Consider the following 16,081-nt stretch of genomic DNA (forward strand, 5'->3'; position numbering starts at 1 on the left):
CAGCGCCATGTGCTCCTCTCTGAACAAATTACTTACTACTTCACACCAGTCACCAGCCACAGCGAAGCGACCACCGCTACTCCATGATAAATTGAGAATGTCTCCTCCCCTCCTACTCAACCCCGAAATGGTTAAAATATCCCCTGACTCGCTCACACAAGACAAAACCAAGGAAGGGATGGGAACAGTGAGAACTTACCTGAAAAATTTCGAGACACAAGCATCGTTGTGAGGATTGCACCCTGTGGGGAAGAGAAAGCAAGGGTAACAGGCAGTGTCACTCACTTCAGAAAGGAGCTGGGCTGACCCGCGCAGAGCACAGCGTGCCAGCTGCCAAAGCAGCGGCATCCCAGTTCCACCCTGCAAAGTGGTAGCGCATCCAGGATTCCCACATGTGGCTGCTGGACCTGACACAGGACCACTCAGAGTCCTGCCCTTCTGGAGTGGCAGCTAAAGACCTGCAGGGTATGCCAGGGAATCTGAAATGGCACCATGAGTTAGAGCTGCTTCCCAGCTCCCCAGCAGCAGAGAGCTGCTACCGCACAGGCCAAAGGCTTGGCCCGGGCTGCAGGCAACCGATACACTATTACTGGGAGGCTGAGAGGGATCAGAACTAAAACCCCCAGGATTTAAGAATTAGTTGCTTCATTTCGACTCTCTCGCAGAAACTAGAAGGGGTGATAAGGTAGCAGAAGAGGCATGGGAAACTTACAGCTTTGGAGAAAGAAACTACCCAGCTCCTCAACACGCTGCTTTAGTACCCGTGTGCAGGACCACGTAAGGTACCTCACTAACGTTAGTGAGCTAATCATAAAAAAATATTGTTCTTAAGGAAACATTAACCTCAAATTCAGATCATTAAAAAACAAACTTAAGGCAAACTAAGAAACTAACATATACTTACTTTTAGCTTCCTTCTAGCATTGAACTTTCTCAAGCATTCCACAGTCTCCTGCCTGTGCATCATTGAAGCGACAGTGGATCGTTGCTGAAAAACAGGAATGGCAAACCATCAAGAACATCCCCAACCAAACCCACTCGCACACAACTGTGACATGCAAATGGACATGGCCAAGCTCTCACCACTGCATGGCTGTGAAACACTGCAACCTGTTCACAATTTCAGACTTTCCCAACATAGCAGACATTAAATCAAGGTTGACAGCTACAGGACTGTGCCCAAGAAACAGTATGACTGAGCTGCAGGGGCGTATCAATGCTCCCTGTCTCTCAAGCACACAAATGGATCAGGACCGTAAGAAAACAAAGTCAGATGAACAAGCATACTTGTAGGGGCCTGAGTTAGAGGCACTACGGAAAAGATCTGAGTTGCATTAGTTACAGCTCTAAGGGGAAATTCCAAGCAGTAAGTGAACACCACTGAGCAGTAGCCTTCCTGGACATGGCAACTCCCTCAATGCAAGTGCTTGACTAGCAGAGGCCCTGGCATCTTTGCATCAGTTTTACATAACTGTTTTGTTACATTAGAGGCTTTGCATAACCTTTAGCCAGTGATGCACACCTGTCACCCACAGTAGACTGGGATCCTATCAGCTGCAAAAAGACAACTTTCCAGAAGTGTTGCCAGTCATTGAGAGCACATGAGGAAACCACAGACTAATGCCAAAGTAGCTGTTGCTCTTGCATAGAGCCACAAGCCTGATTTGCCTTTACAAGGACAGTGGGTGAATTACTAACTTGGCAGAGCAGTGCATACAGACCCTCCACCACCTTTCTCCCCCTTGGAAAAAATTCTGTAATACCCAGAACAACTGTAACCTGTGCTCACATTCAGCTAGCTTCATCGAAGCCTCTGCTTTGATCCTGTTGTCAAAGCTGGTCACCTGCTACAGTACACATGGCAGCGTGAAGGGAGAACACAGCTAAACTGTCCTCTGACACCTTTGGTGGTCACTGTTCATCCAGCCTCTTTGGGAGTGACAGTGATGTCCAGTCATCCAACGTGGGCTTACAAGAGTCAGGACACGTAATTCAGGAGCTCAGTGATGCTAAGAAGCTCAGTGTCCCTGATAAAACTTTTAAGATTTCCTACCACATTTACTTCATAGGAGTAACACATCTCCGGAAAGAAAATGTTATGTTGCATACAGAGAGACTGCCGAGCAAATGGAAACAACAGACCCAGCAGAAGGCAGGTTGGGTGAAAGGCTGAAATGGCTGCGAAGTGAAATCGAACTCCCCATAACTCAGAGGGCAAAAGCCTCTCTTGGGCTGTTCCATATTATGTTGCCACAGGGACCAAGCTATCGTAATACATACAGCTTTGGTTACAGGCATTGGGACAAAAGTTAAATGTACAGGAACTGCTATTGATTACAAGCATGCATGGAGAAAAAAACCAAAACCAGATGCAAACTCTCAGCTAGCGTGAAGTTTTGACTTCCAAGGAACTTGCATCACTTTACAGCAGACACCACACTCCTGTTACACAGATGTTCACATAAGTAAGTTTAAATTACTAATTCTCAAGAACAAAGGAGCAAAGGAACACACTAGACATATCCTAGAAAGCAGAAGCATGCTATGGTATTACAAGAGCATCTGGTCAGACTTAGGTAGAACTAAGGATATAAGTACACCATTGCTGCCCTCCCCATGCCCGCTCCTAGCTGCATTCTGGGACTTCCTTGTCAATTTTGCAAAAGATGAAAAATGTGTGGGGTCCAGCAAGTCAGAAACTACACACACACAAGAGCAAAAGGATACTGCACTGATTTCAAGTTTCCAGCCAGTTAAGCTGCAGCACAGCAGAAATGTTCCAACATTGCAAAGATGCAATGCCATAAACTGAAGTAGAGATAAAGAACAAAATAATCCTAAAATATTTTGTCTGATGCCAAGCTCCAACTGACATTTTAGGATTATATCGATTTGAAGAGGAGATGTGGGGGAAAGCAGAAACTATGGACATTTACAAAACTTCTAAATAAGTGATCTTTTTTTTCCTTATGGTGGCAATTAAAGCACCACAGCATGACCAAGGCGGCTTATTGAAGGCCAGCCTCCAAAAAAAAAATAATCACAATTTGAAATATTTAAAATATTCTTGGTTCCTCTGCAGGTAAGTCTTCTTGACACGGGAGTTCGGGGTACACCACAAATCAATCTGTGATAAAGGGAAAAACACTTACACAGACCCATGGATGTTTGAGAGCCTGGTCAGCTGTGATGCGCTTTGCTGGGTTTATCGTCAGCATCTGGTTGATCAAATTCTTTGCTTCGGGAGTCACAGTGTCCCACTCAGGTGATGGGAACTGAAAGAGGAAGAAGGAACAGATGAAGAATTTAAAATTTCTACTAGCAGAAAAGATTCTCCCTCTTTACACAGCTGAATTCCAGCTTTTGCCCTTTTGGTACAAGGGCTAACACATTTGCAAAAAAACATCAATTTTTGTCAAAAACCATACTGAACAAAAATTGTACAGAATCCAGCAAACGAATGGTACCAACCAGCAGGACACACCTGTACCATTCACCAGATACAGGGAGGAAGATTAACAGTTTAAAAGCTTTTAGGAATCATACAGAACTTTGGACTTCTTTCACAGTTAACAGTCAAAAAAGTAGTCACAGATCTTCTTAACCAAGTTCTGACATGAAAAACACAAGCACTGCCTTTTCCACCCCACCTTGCTCTTTCTCTAGCATGGTAAAAAGCCGTAACAGCATATGCAATATCACAAACACTTAACTACAGCAAAAGCTCATGAAAGCTGAAACCGCTAACAGAGAACATCAGAACATCCCATCAGGTATACTTTCCCCACCATAAAGCACAATACTCTGGAACAATACCAGTCACTTTGGTGTAGCAACCCACCAGTAAGTCGTTAGCAGGCATCCACCATACCAGAAATCATTACTTGGGGAGCAAGAGAGATGTAATAGTGGGTGGGAATACAGAAGCATGGAAACAAAGTAAAGAATCTCTTTAGCTGCTGATCGTCCATGAAGGGTAACTGCTCGCTCCTATAATTCCAGTAATGATAAAGATATTTACACCATCCTCCAGATGCTTGCATGTGGTCTAGATGACAGCATGCTGAGATTGAATGCAGTACGTCTCACTTATGAAGCTACTGTACAAACACAGGTGAACTCAAGAACACAAATAAATGCGCTGTTGGATCAAGTGCCCTGTCCTTAAGGGAGGGGAAAGACTGATCCACCCCGAGAACATTTCCTTATGGGACTACAGTATTTTGAAAAAGTTTATCCCATCTCTTTTCTCCTGCATTTTGTGCTTTGCTCACTTGGGTCATAACAATACACCCACCATATCTGATTTGCATATAATCTCATTTCTGCATTCTCAGGCGTCAGCAAGGCATTACACAATTTGTTTGGCAAACGCCACAAGAGACTACTAAAAAATTACGATACTGCGCTTTCCAACCAGGACGCTTGCCCCCACCCGACCTCGGAGGTGTATTCACGGCAACACCTTGCCAAGCCCCTACCCAACAGCACAAAGCCCAGTGCACAGCCAGCACCTCCTCGATGGTCAGGAGAGGACAACAGACCAGTGCAGCGCACACAGACCCCTCGAGGAGGCGGGTAAGGACACCAGGGACAGGTACGCCAGGAAAACGAGTGGTTTTCTACCAGGCAAAACAGGGGAGGAATCTACTGGAACTTGCTCATTATCGGTAAGGATTCAAAAACAACAGGTAGGGAGGAGGCATCAGGCACTTCACTCCTCATGACTTACAGGAACAGTTAAGACATTTAAACCTTGAAGTGCTTTGAAAATCCCCATTGATACAATTAGTGCAAAACCACTTCAAATAAGAACAGGCAACACAAAAACAAGGGGGGCAGGAAGGCAAGAGAACACAAGTCCATTTCAGGCTATCAAGTACCAAGACATCACTTTCCTTTCACTCAGGAAGCCACTGCGCCAGGACAGGGGTTAGGCAGACCTTTGTGCTCATCAGTACAGCTGTTCTTGTGGTCTCAGGCACAGAAGATGGGAGGTAACTGGGGGGTCCAGAAGAACCCTTAACTTTTTTTTTCCTGTCCTTTTTTTTTTTTTTTTTTTTTAAGTACAAACCACAAGACAGCCTCCAAAATGAACTCCCCAACTTCTTCTTGATATTCATGCCCACGGGCTTTGAGCTAGGATTTCCAGGAGTTTACTCTTCCCCCCTGAACCTCTCCTTACATGGACGAATTTATGTCAAAAATTCAAGCTGCGTTATCCAAACCACATTTTACACCACCTTTGTTCTCCAGTACTGACCTCCTTGCTATTCCTCTCCTTCAAGCACTTTCTACACCTCAGTTTTGCCATGCTCAGAGAACTGTTCCATGAACTGCTTGGCTCTTTACCAGAGCCTCCAACCCACCACGCTGATCCCCACCACAAAGCCACCCGCCGTTCAATCTCACTGGTCTCCACGCTTTCCACAGCTGGAAGAAATTCCACTGTGGCACTGAGGAGACCAGAGGCCACAACTTAGGCTATTATTCTGCAGGATACTTCCCAAAACTTTTAATTCAGCCTTGATAAAGACAGGCCCCTTCGTTCTACCTTCCCTCTGCTCCCCTGAAAGACCTAACATTGGCTATGTCTGCAGCACTTTGTGACAGTTGCACTAGATGACACCATTTCCCACCACCAGCATTTCCAGCTCTGCAATTCCCTAATGACCAGCAACGTCTTGGTGCCCACTGCGATGCTTTCCATATATCCTTTCAGTAGCCCCAAACAAGGCTGTATCCCAGGCAGTGAAGACAACGAGGTGTATGAATGCGCCAAACATCACTTTGCACAGTAGCTTGAGGCCTGCTGCTGGACACCAAGTAAGATAGTGCCATGTTTTGGATGGCTTCTACACCCATGCAGGTACTCAGCAAGAAAGTGCCCTTACGTCATAGGCTCCGGCTTTGATCTGCTGATAGAGTTTGTGCTGATCTTCATCCCAAAAGGGAGGGTACCCCACTAGTAATATGTACAGAATCACTCCTGGGAGGGAGAGACACAGATACACTATGGTTAGGCTAATACGCCAATTATTCCTTCAGCCCCTCTTCCTTCCCTCTTGACAGTCCCCAAGGCAATGACTGCTCTATATCTTCATTTGCCACCATATTTAGCCTTCTGAGGTAGAAAAAGACACTAAAAACCTCGCCTCTGCTGAACCTCACCCTGGCACTTCATGTCCAGCTCTTAACGCCAGCTGCCAGGAGCTAGAACGAGGTGGAGGGTGTCCTTCTACCCTCCTCCAGCTATCGTGGCTGGTGAGCCACAACTCCCAGCTGCTCTCAGAATAAAACGAAGCCACATTTCCTGGGGTTGCTGGGCAGCAAGGGGCTTTGTAGGAAGGACTACGTTTTTAGATGCTTACTGTGCATGGTCTTGGGACCAAAATGACGCTGAAAAAGCTAACACTCCTGGCCTGCAGAGAACCATTTAGTCCATGTCAGGCAACACTGATACCACATATCTTTAAACGTATCAGTCCCAGCTACATTTACACTTCATTTTTTCTTTTTTAAAAAAATCAGCTCTCTTCAGTATTTCATCTTCTACATAGCGTATGTAGTATTGCTACAGTTATCCCAACAACTGACGCTGCAAAGCATAGACAGGTCCTATGTCTTGAGTCTCAAACATCTGATAGATAGCCTGAGGAAAGGATTAGGAGCCAGAATCAGATGAGTTCAGGCTCCAGCACTAACTCCATCTACACAAGGTGCTTATCCTCAAGCGTGCCTTCATCTCTCCACCCAGTAAGAAGGAGCACCGTGCACCCTCCCAGCAACTGGTTACAAGAAATTGCTCTTCTACGTGAAACAGTGTTGTTTAAATATAAAACATCTTGACAGAATCTTACCACATGCCCATATATCCACTGGTTTTCCATAAGGATCTTTTCTTAAGACTTCGGGAGAGAGGTAGCCTGGAGTGCCAGCAAACCCTGCCAGGAAATGGATGACATGAAGTGCTTACAGTACCCAAGCAGAAGAGATCTTGCCGTATCACAAAATCCTCTACTGCTAACCAAAAAACTCCAAAACCCATTTCCCACCCTTCATTTCGTATTCGCCAGAGCTACCTCTCGGTAAACCAACAGAAAGAGGAAGGGGAAAAAAAAAAAAAAAAAAGAAAAGAAAATCAGATGGGATCGAATGTCTAGGCATTACAGGAAGAACAGAAAAGAAAGGGGGACTGTGTCTCCCGGCTGGGCACAAACTCATATGCCAGGCCTTGTATCACTGTTACATATAATGGCTTGGATTTTGAAAACGCAAGACACATACGGGACACATCCGATTGCCAAATGGCATGGGGCAGGCCAGGAAAAGCAGCCATCTCTCCAGAATCTTCACAGCACTGCAGAGTCTCAGAGCTGATGTTTAACCTGTGAGAAGGTCTCATTTCTAAATCTGTTTTAGCTAAACAAAGAGAAGGCCAGACCCAAATGTGCCTGAGGAAGGCCAGGTCAAACACATTTCTGTAAAATGACCAAACAAAATTCCAGATGTCTACACTCCTGAGCATTAGGGAAATTCAGAACAGGGTCTAAACTTAGCAGCTGCATTCACCTCTGACACTAGCATCTACTGTAAACTGAAAAGAAAAAATAGAAAAATACATAGCCAATTTTTTTTTCTTTATCCTGCTCTTTCCTCTGTTGCACCTAGGCTCGTGCCCAAGTACACAGAGACTGAGGTGCTTGGAAAGGAAGCAGCAATGCCAAATACACACAAGCGTGCTGGAAGAGCTGAGAAAATGTACTCGGGGAGGGTGCAACTCAACCAGCCACCAGGAAAGAGGGGAACAGAAGCGGGAGAGCTCGAACAGTCTTACCAAACCAGGCCTGCTGCTCTCCCTGGACTTCTATAGCCAGTCCGAAGTCAGCCAGTTTGACAGCAGCACCCTTACATTTACTTGCCAGTAGTAAATTCTCAGGCTGGGGAGAAGAAAGAAAAAAAAGGGGTGAGAATGAAAGACTGACATCCGTCGTTAAAACCTCCTACCTCAGTATTCACATCATTGAATTCAATCTGCCGACTGAATTTAAGAGGAACGTACTAAAGCCGTTCAGGTGAAGACAGAGCAACAGCAACACATGGCCTTGACCTAGAGTGGCAGAAAATGCTCAAGTCTAACACAAATCCTCTGCGGGAGCCAGCCGCCCCCAGCCCAGCCCATACATTACGTGCTGACACCAGAGGGCACTGGCAGTACGCTTCCTGCAGCGCCGAACCCAAAATTTGTTTCTGTCATCCCCGCAGAGAGTAATAGGGGGGGAGGGCAGGAGGGGGGAAGATGCAGTAGATAGATTCTGCAGTGATGTTTCTCCCCATGAACATTACACAGTCCCCAAGGCACTGGAAAAGTAAATACGATGCTAATAAGGGCTGCCAAATACAGCGCTGTAATGTGGGAAGGCATCATCTGGATAGGCAGTAGCTTTCATTCCTTACAGAAAAAGCCTCAGCCTCAAATTGGCATAAGCAGCACAGTGGTGAGCGTTCTTGTAAGCTGTTTTTTCATGCTACATATTTGCAGCAGTGTAAAATCTGCTGTCTTGCTGCTACGACCGTCACCTATACAACAAGCGGCCATGTCACTTCCCCCACGTGCCAGGAAAGGCAGACAGACTTTTGCCCCTCACATTCCCACCTCTCCTGAATCTCACTTGAATCATAGTTCTTTTGTGTTCCAGCAGAGGACTTCAGCAGAAGGCTTAACAACTCCAAAACCTGAACTGAGATCAGCAGCTTCCTTTGAAGCGCCAGAGCAGCTAGTGACATGGGACCCTTGAAACCCCAAAGCCTTTAAGGTGGTGGCTATTACAGCTCTGTAGGAAACTCAACTTGTAGGCAGGCAGGACAAACGTCATTGCTCATCCTACCCCCTTCTGATCATCTGTGCAATTTTTATCAGCTTGATTTTTTAACTGAGCAAGATGGAAGCCTGGAAATCCAGAAACAGGAGCTCATCTCAGTTCCACAAATCCGATGAAGGTCTTTTCTGCAGCCTGCTCACGAGTTTCATCCCACAACAACCCTCTATCCCTGTTCTGCCTGACAGGAACAAGGTGTTTTGCTCCTTCACCTGCCTTAAAGCACTGGGAATGTGCCTTGCTTCTGCTTTGAAGGAAGGGAGAACGGCCTTGCCCATCACAGTCCTTGCCATGAGCAGCATGGAAGGAGGGGGAACTGGGTCTCAATACATTTGGATGCCACTGGCTTTTAACTACATGGGAAGCGGAAAAGATTGCATTAATCAAGCTAAGCTGATGAAAAATCGCCAGTGCAAACAAGTCACTAAAGCAGAAGACCAATGAAGTCTTCTGAAAACCCCTCCCAACTTCAGATCACACCTGAGCTTGGCTTGACTAACAAACAGTGAAATTTAGGCCAGGCTTGTGCTGGCTAAGCACTATTTGCTTCTAAAATCTAGCTAAAAACACCTTAAGGCTAATGATGCTTATCCATATGCATGTTTGCCAACATATGGGTTGTCTCAGGTTTCACATACTTTTTGGTAAGGATGTGAATGTATTCCCTAATTTCTTACAGTCCCTATGGGCAGCTCAACATTTGAAGTTCTTTAAGAGCATGTCAGCCAAAAGACAGGCTTATGAGAGGGAGGTACAAAAGACAAAACTTCTCTTGAAGCAAGCTCTGCAGTTATTACACACTGACCCTGAAGGCCAAGCTTTTGGCAAGGAGCTAAATATTAAAAAAAGAGCATGGGATCTTTTATTGCTAGAAGGAATGGCTACTCCTCAGGCCTGTATAGTTTCAGAGCAAGCAACAGAAGAAACACCAACTGCAGTGGGGAGTGCCTAGCAGCTGGTCAGTTCCAAACAAGTTCACAGCTTTCGCACAAACAAAACTCGGGAAGCAAAACAGATAATATCTGAACACAGGATGCAAAGGAAATCTTCAACCATCTGTACTGGAAAATTGCCGATTTTCACAGAGGCCCTAATTTTGGGCAGTAGTGCCTCTTGGAGGCTGACTTCTTGAGAACAGGTGTCAGCTCTAATCCAGAGCAGCCATTCTGCAGTAGATCACTCGCATCTTTTCACAGTGCTCTGAATTAGAAAGCCAAAAGTGTTGCATGGGAGTTTGCCAGAAACACTAAGGGTTAACAGCTGCCCGCGAGATCAAAACACCAGGAGAGCACTGCCACCGAGCTTGCAACATGCTTTTACCTTGCTCTCTGCAAAATATTTTTATAGTTTTCCCCTTATGCATTGTATAACAAACCAAAACCAACACTAGTAGCAGGTGTCATCCTGCATTAATTTAACTGGACCACTGGTGGCCATCACCATTCCCACTTTAGACAGAGAGGGCTGCAGGGCAGGCAGATCCTCCCACAAACCTCTTCATTCTGGAGCCTGCCCAGCTCCCAGTAGAGCTGGCACTGTGTGGGAAGGGAGTTTAAGTAACTACACTATGGGGGCTCTGGGTCTATAAATGTGTTATAATGTGGCAAATGGTTGATTCACCCAGTGTTTAACTGGCCAGCAGTTTTGGTTTTAGATTAAAAGTGCTTCTACTGATGACAGAAGAAAGAAATGACATGAAAAATTCTTGTTGTGCATCTCTGCCCTAGCCCAATGGCATGTGTTTGGCAACAGTGCGGAATAAAAATATACATGCTCTGTGCAGACAAACTCATCCTGGCAGATTGAACAGAGATTGCCCCAGGTCTCTAGAGATCTCTTCAATGGCAGACTAGAAAGTGTCCTTCATTATAATGAATTCTACCCAAGTTTCTCTGAAATCCTACTGCACACTCCAAAGTTCACAACTACTCCATGCCGGGGCTGCCTCAGAGAGGCTGAGAGCTGGCAAGGCTCACAAAGACCAAAAACTTGCTCCAGAGTTCAGCACACCCTCTAGAAAACTCCGAAGGAGCAAATCTGTGCTTCAGGAACCCCTGAGCCCAGTTCAAGTAAAAGAACCCTGCCAGCTGGCAACACAGTATTCCTGTCTTGCCTCTTCCAGTGATCCCCTGGCTGCTCTCCTCAGCCTCTGTGGCACGGAGAAAATATTACCTTCAAGTCCCTGTGCACGATATCATGCTGGTGAATATGATTCACACTCTCCAGTATCTGGTGAATACAGTGGCTGCAAGATAAAGGGAGAGACACACAAAGTTATGCACACACACACATACACTTGGCATCTCATCTCATCACAGAACTATTTCCCTAGCTTTTATATTTGTACCAGGGAGAGTTCAAGACCCCAGGCTGAACCCTTCCACTGTGCACGCCGGCTGCCACAGCTCAGGGCTGTCACAGCTGGACACCCCCAGCCCCCTCAGCAACAGGATGCTGAATATCCTATCCATAGCAGGACCACAAAGCCTCTCTCCTACCTCCCATCATCTCCTTCCTTCCCTCCCCATCACACCGAGCACCTCACTTGCTCCTTCAGCCAACAGCGCCCACCCGACACAGGAGAACTGAGGCACCGGTGTCTGCAAACAGATTGGACTGCTTGCTAAGGTTGGGCGAGCAAGAGGCAATCGCTCCAGCAAACATTCAGCTGGGCTAGTCCCGAGCAAAGAATAAACTTTTAGAGAGCAGCAGCCTCCCCCAGAAAATTCAGGATGATGATTCCTGGGTGCCTGCCAGTTTGCAAAGCTTTCAGAGCAGCATCTCAAGCACTTTACATATACAACGCGTGCACACACCCACTTGCTGGGTGCCTTTTAAGTACAGATCCTACTTAAGGGGTTAGTGATCTGAAAAGCAGGCTCATTCCCTGTTCAGTGCAGTGTGCTGCGCTCCCCCAGCTCACAGAAAACCCTGTCTCTGCCACTCACTGCTGTAACCACCGGGGCAAGAGCAAGATGTTATTTACACCTGTTGCATAAGGACAGTGCAACACACCCATGAGTGAGATTCCTGGTTGAAAACGTCTTATCCACTAAACACTTACTCAGCTCCCAAGGGTGAGTGTGGAACAGAGTAGGGATTTTGACAACTATGGCTGGATAGTAAGCACCCAGATGTGGGCAACTCAGATGGGTCTGTGTCCTCACCCCGGGATCAGTTAGTCCCCTCACCGAATTCTAAAAATCTCAGGGGAACAAATTTGAAATGAGTGAAATATTTGAGGGAAGAGAAAGCAGCTACGGGAAAAGACGGGGAGAGGGTGAGGGGAGGAAGAGGAAAGGAGGTGCTGCACCCCCACCCCTCTGGAGCTGGCAGTACAATCCTCAGGGTCGGAGTCCATGAATATCTCCCCGCTCCCAAAACAAAAATGTATAATTAGAACGGAGTCGAGTCTGAGCGAGAGAGATTTTCTGGCCAAAAATGGCAAAAGTGTGAGGTGTCCCAGGCGAGCCAAGTGCGGCGGATTGGCACGGACCTTGCTCCCTCGCTCTCCCAGCCTGCTCTGGAATTCAGCTCGGCATGGGGAGAGAAAGGGAGGAGTTTCACTCTGTCATCTTGTGGGCACTGCGAGACCTGGCCGGCTGACAGTCAGAGGGCTGAGCACCCTAAGGAAGGCTCACAGAGCAACAGACAGTTCTCCTTTCCCCCTAAGCCTGACATTATTTTCGCAAGCAGTGTCGGTCACAGCCAGCTCAACGATTTCAGGGAACAGGCACTGGCAAGGGGGACAGGGGGAAGGATGATGATCCTGAAAACTTGCCAACTTCAAGGCAGAACGGCTTGAGTAACTGTATCTGTCTGAGATGCTGTGCCTACAACATCCATACACCCCACGGAAAACATCGAGATGGCTCCCAGAGCTCTCTGCCGGGAGGTCCACCAGAGATGACCAGCCCGCTGGCCATCAGCAGACGGCTCACGGCAGAGCGCGTCGTGCAATGCTGCATTTCAAAGCACTGTGCAATGCCAAAACACGAGGCTGTCTGTACCACAGGGAAAGCAACTAAGTGCCCACAGACTCCACAACAGCACCTAAACACACACACCGGCTCATTCTCTTTCCTTCCTCGCACTCAGTACCGTCTCCCTCGCAGTGCCGCCTACCAAGCTCACCTGCAGCAGCACCCACAGCTCCCTTCTTACCCCTCTCCACTCATGGCTCCCCTAACGCTTGCTGGAGCAGAAGACGGGTGCAGAATAAGCAGGGGTGAACTGTCACTGTCAAGCCGCTCTCAACGCTGCTAAAGCAGACCAGGAGCTGCCTAATCCCAGCTTTGACTGCAAATGCTGCACGTCCAGCAGGACAGATGGCTCCGAGAACACCCTCAGCTATGGCTGCACAGAATATCCACCCTGCACGAAGAGCAAAGGGACGAGCACAGGCCACTTCAGGCAGCTCACATGTGGGAGAGAGGGGACATATTCAAAAAGAGAAGGGTATAACTCTAAATCTTTTAAATTTTAAAACATAAAGGTTGCCTTCACATGTACCTTTTCTCACTGTACCAACCAGCTCACGGTCAGAGAGGGCTTCCACAGAAACACAGCCTTCAAAGGCCTCTCTCCCCCTGCCCCATAAACCATCACCTAGACACAGACAACCTGGATGGGTCTTCCCAACAGCAATGGCACATCACTGGAACCCCTACCAGAAGGCAGGGGCCAAGCGGGCCCAGCGAGCAGGGTTATGACAGCCACAGGACAGCTCTCCCCTAGGTTGGCCTCAAGCTGCAACAGCGGAGGTTTAGGTGGGATATTAGGAAAAATGTCTTCACAGAAAAGGTGGCCAAGCGCTGGAACAGGCTGCCCCGGGAGGTGGTGGAGTCCCCATCCCTGGGGGTGCTTAAAAAATGCAAAGGTGCAGCACTTAGGGACATGGTTTAGTAGTGGACTTGGCAGTGATGGGTTAATGGTTGGACACGATGATCTTAGAGGTCTTTTCCAACCTAAATGATTCTATGATTCTGCCTTTGCTCACTAAGGACACACTATCACCACCCACCAGAAAGGTCAGGCAAAGTTGCTAGCAATGGCTGTCCCAGCAAAGAGCACAGCATCTGCAAGTGGCAAGGACTGGAGCTGCAGTGAACCAGGCTGATCGGTGACAATAGTTTATGCTAATAGCAGAAAGAGGAATTGTTTTTTCCAGACGGAGAGCAAGAGTGTCAGAACAAAGCTGTGCACAGAGCAGGAGTCAGGAAACTCATTGCATTTGCCAGCACACGTGGCACATACACAGAAGGGTCTGGAAACAGTCTTACCTGGCATCTGCTTCACTGTAGTATTCTCTGGCAACAATATCCTCAAAGAGCTCCCCACCAGTAACCCTGAAGTGCAAAAGAACAAGGGAGGTTACAGAGCCTGTGCACCTCGAGCTCTAGGCTGCGTGGGATGTACACAGCCACCCATCCTGGGCCCTCTCCCTGGGGACCTGCAGCACTGGGGAGCCACAGCAGAGCCTTACCCCCATGGCACCAGCACTGGTACACCCGTGTGACTGACCCCTCGCACTGCCGTTTCACCAGCAGTGTGCCAGGGCACTGGTGACGCTGGGCACGAATTGCCTGTGCACCTCTAAGGAGCTTAGTATATGCTAAGCTTGGGCAGAACATCCCTCCTCTGAGCCCCTCCAGGCTGCCTCAGGGACAGAAGTCAAACAGCCTCCCTACACAGGACAACCATCCTCTGCCACCCCACATTGACATCTGCTGCCAGGAGCCTTCCTGGTCTATCCCGTACCACACAGTCAATGGCTTTTTGTCATGTAAGCCAGAGGTATCTACAGGTCTCAAAAGAGAAAGAGAGAATTATACTAATGCAGGTGCTTTTTATTCCGTTCTTAGTCAGCCATCCATGTGCCCGTATCGCTGGTGAAGCATCAAAGCCAAAGAAAGACACTTACAGATCAAAGACGAGGTAATGGAAACCTTCTTCTGAGATACTGTCATGGAGCCGCACTGCAAAAACATAATCAAGAAATGGAGACTTACAGGGCACACCGCAAATACGACACTTCACAAATCAAACCCATGCACACCGCCAAGTTCTCCCTCAACCCAATCAGTCTATTAATTCCCCATGCCCTTCGCTTTGTGTGCTCACTTAGTGACCTATTTCCTTCCGTTATCTCAAAGGAACAGATGGGTGTCCTTCACATACACCCACCCCTCCCCAGCGTCAAAACAAACTCTAAATATCTTTGACCTCCTGTTCGTTCTCCTTCTCTAACGCTTCAGTACCCTCCTTTCACATCTGCCTACTCTTTCCTCCACGCTCACGTTTTGCCATCTCTCCCCATCTGTTCTTATTTCCCAAAACAAACCCTTTTCAGAACCTCCAAACAAGCCCCCAACCCAAAACCTGACTTCTGACCCCACTTGCATGTCAGTGTCACTGATCTCCCTTCTGCCTTTCACCTGTGAAGCTGTGAAGTTCCCTCCTTTTACTGCCTTTTCCCCACTTCCTTCTGACTTACACCCCAAATCCTTACCCAAAATTCAGAGTCAGTTTCTTGCCCTCATCTTTGCTGACCTGTTTGTTAACTCAGACATACCTGATCACATTTCCCTCCTCCAAATTCCATCCTCCTTCAGCTCCTTACCTATCCCCCCTCCTTCTGCTCCTATTGCCTAAATTAGCTGTCATCTTTTCTCCTTCCTGGTCTCCTTTAACCTGCAGGGCTGGGGTTGCCCCCATGATGGGCACTATCGCCCGGCACTCTGGGGTCTTCTGGGACTCAGTCCTCCTTTCCTCTTGTTACACGTGGGCTGTCTCTCTGTGGCCGGCGCAGTGCCATTTCTTCCTGCCTGAATCACAATCTCAGTTTCTTTGATGCTTCTTGGACACCTAGGCACTAATTCTAACCCAAGAGGAGGAACCAAGCCCTGAATTTCATAGTGCTGCCTACTCCCTCCTTTTTGCTTTTCTCCCCTGCTACTTCACTACTTTCCCTGCCAATCAGAGCCATAAGCTAGCAATCCTGTTTGACTCAGTTCCTAAACCTTCACACCCTGACTAGGACGAGTTATCCTCTTCACATGACCCTCTACAGCCTCTCCCTATTGATTCACCCAGCTAAAGCACCTAGCTGAGACTAGCCTGGGTCTCGGTCACTGTAACACCTTGTAATCGAGTATTGACCAAAGGAGCATTACAGTTCTCATCCCTATGAGAAAAATCTC

General features: G+C 47.5%; 1 protein-coding gene across 13 annotated transcripts in view; it reads right to left on the reverse strand.

Annotated features, from left to right (window-relative positions):
- Window positions 1–16,081, reverse strand: part of CAMK2G (calcium/calmodulin dependent protein kinase II gamma) — a 121,653-nt gene that overhangs the window by 36,519 nt on the left and 69,053 nt on the right. For all 13 annotated transcript variants that reach the window (XM_056350762.1, XM_056350760.1, XM_056350763.1 and 10 more), the window contains 9 exons: window positions 14,803–14,857; window positions 14,162–14,227; window positions 11,052–11,124; window positions 7,838–7,940; window positions 6,861–6,944; window positions 5,895–5,989; window positions 3,153–3,275; window positions 905–988; window positions 200–242 (listed from right to left, as the gene is read on the reverse strand). In XM_056350762.1, the coding sequence (XP_056206737.1) occupies window positions 200–242; window positions 905–988; window positions 3,153–3,275; window positions 5,895–5,989; window positions 6,861–6,944; window positions 7,838–7,940; window positions 11,052–11,124; window positions 14,162–14,227; window positions 14,803–14,857 (726 nt within the window). The remainder of the gene's footprint in view (window positions 1–199; window positions 243–904; window positions 989–3,152; window positions 3,276–5,894; window positions 5,990–6,860; window positions 6,945–7,837; window positions 7,941–11,051; window positions 11,125–14,161; window positions 14,228–14,802; window positions 14,858–16,081) is intronic.

This window comes from Falco biarmicus, chromosome 9 (genome assembly GCF_023638135.1).
Source record: "Falco biarmicus isolate bFalBia1 chromosome 9, bFalBia1.pri, whole genome shotgun sequence".
NCBI classification, from domain to species: domain Eukaryota; kingdom Metazoa; phylum Chordata; class Aves; order Falconiformes; family Falconidae; genus Falco; species Falco biarmicus.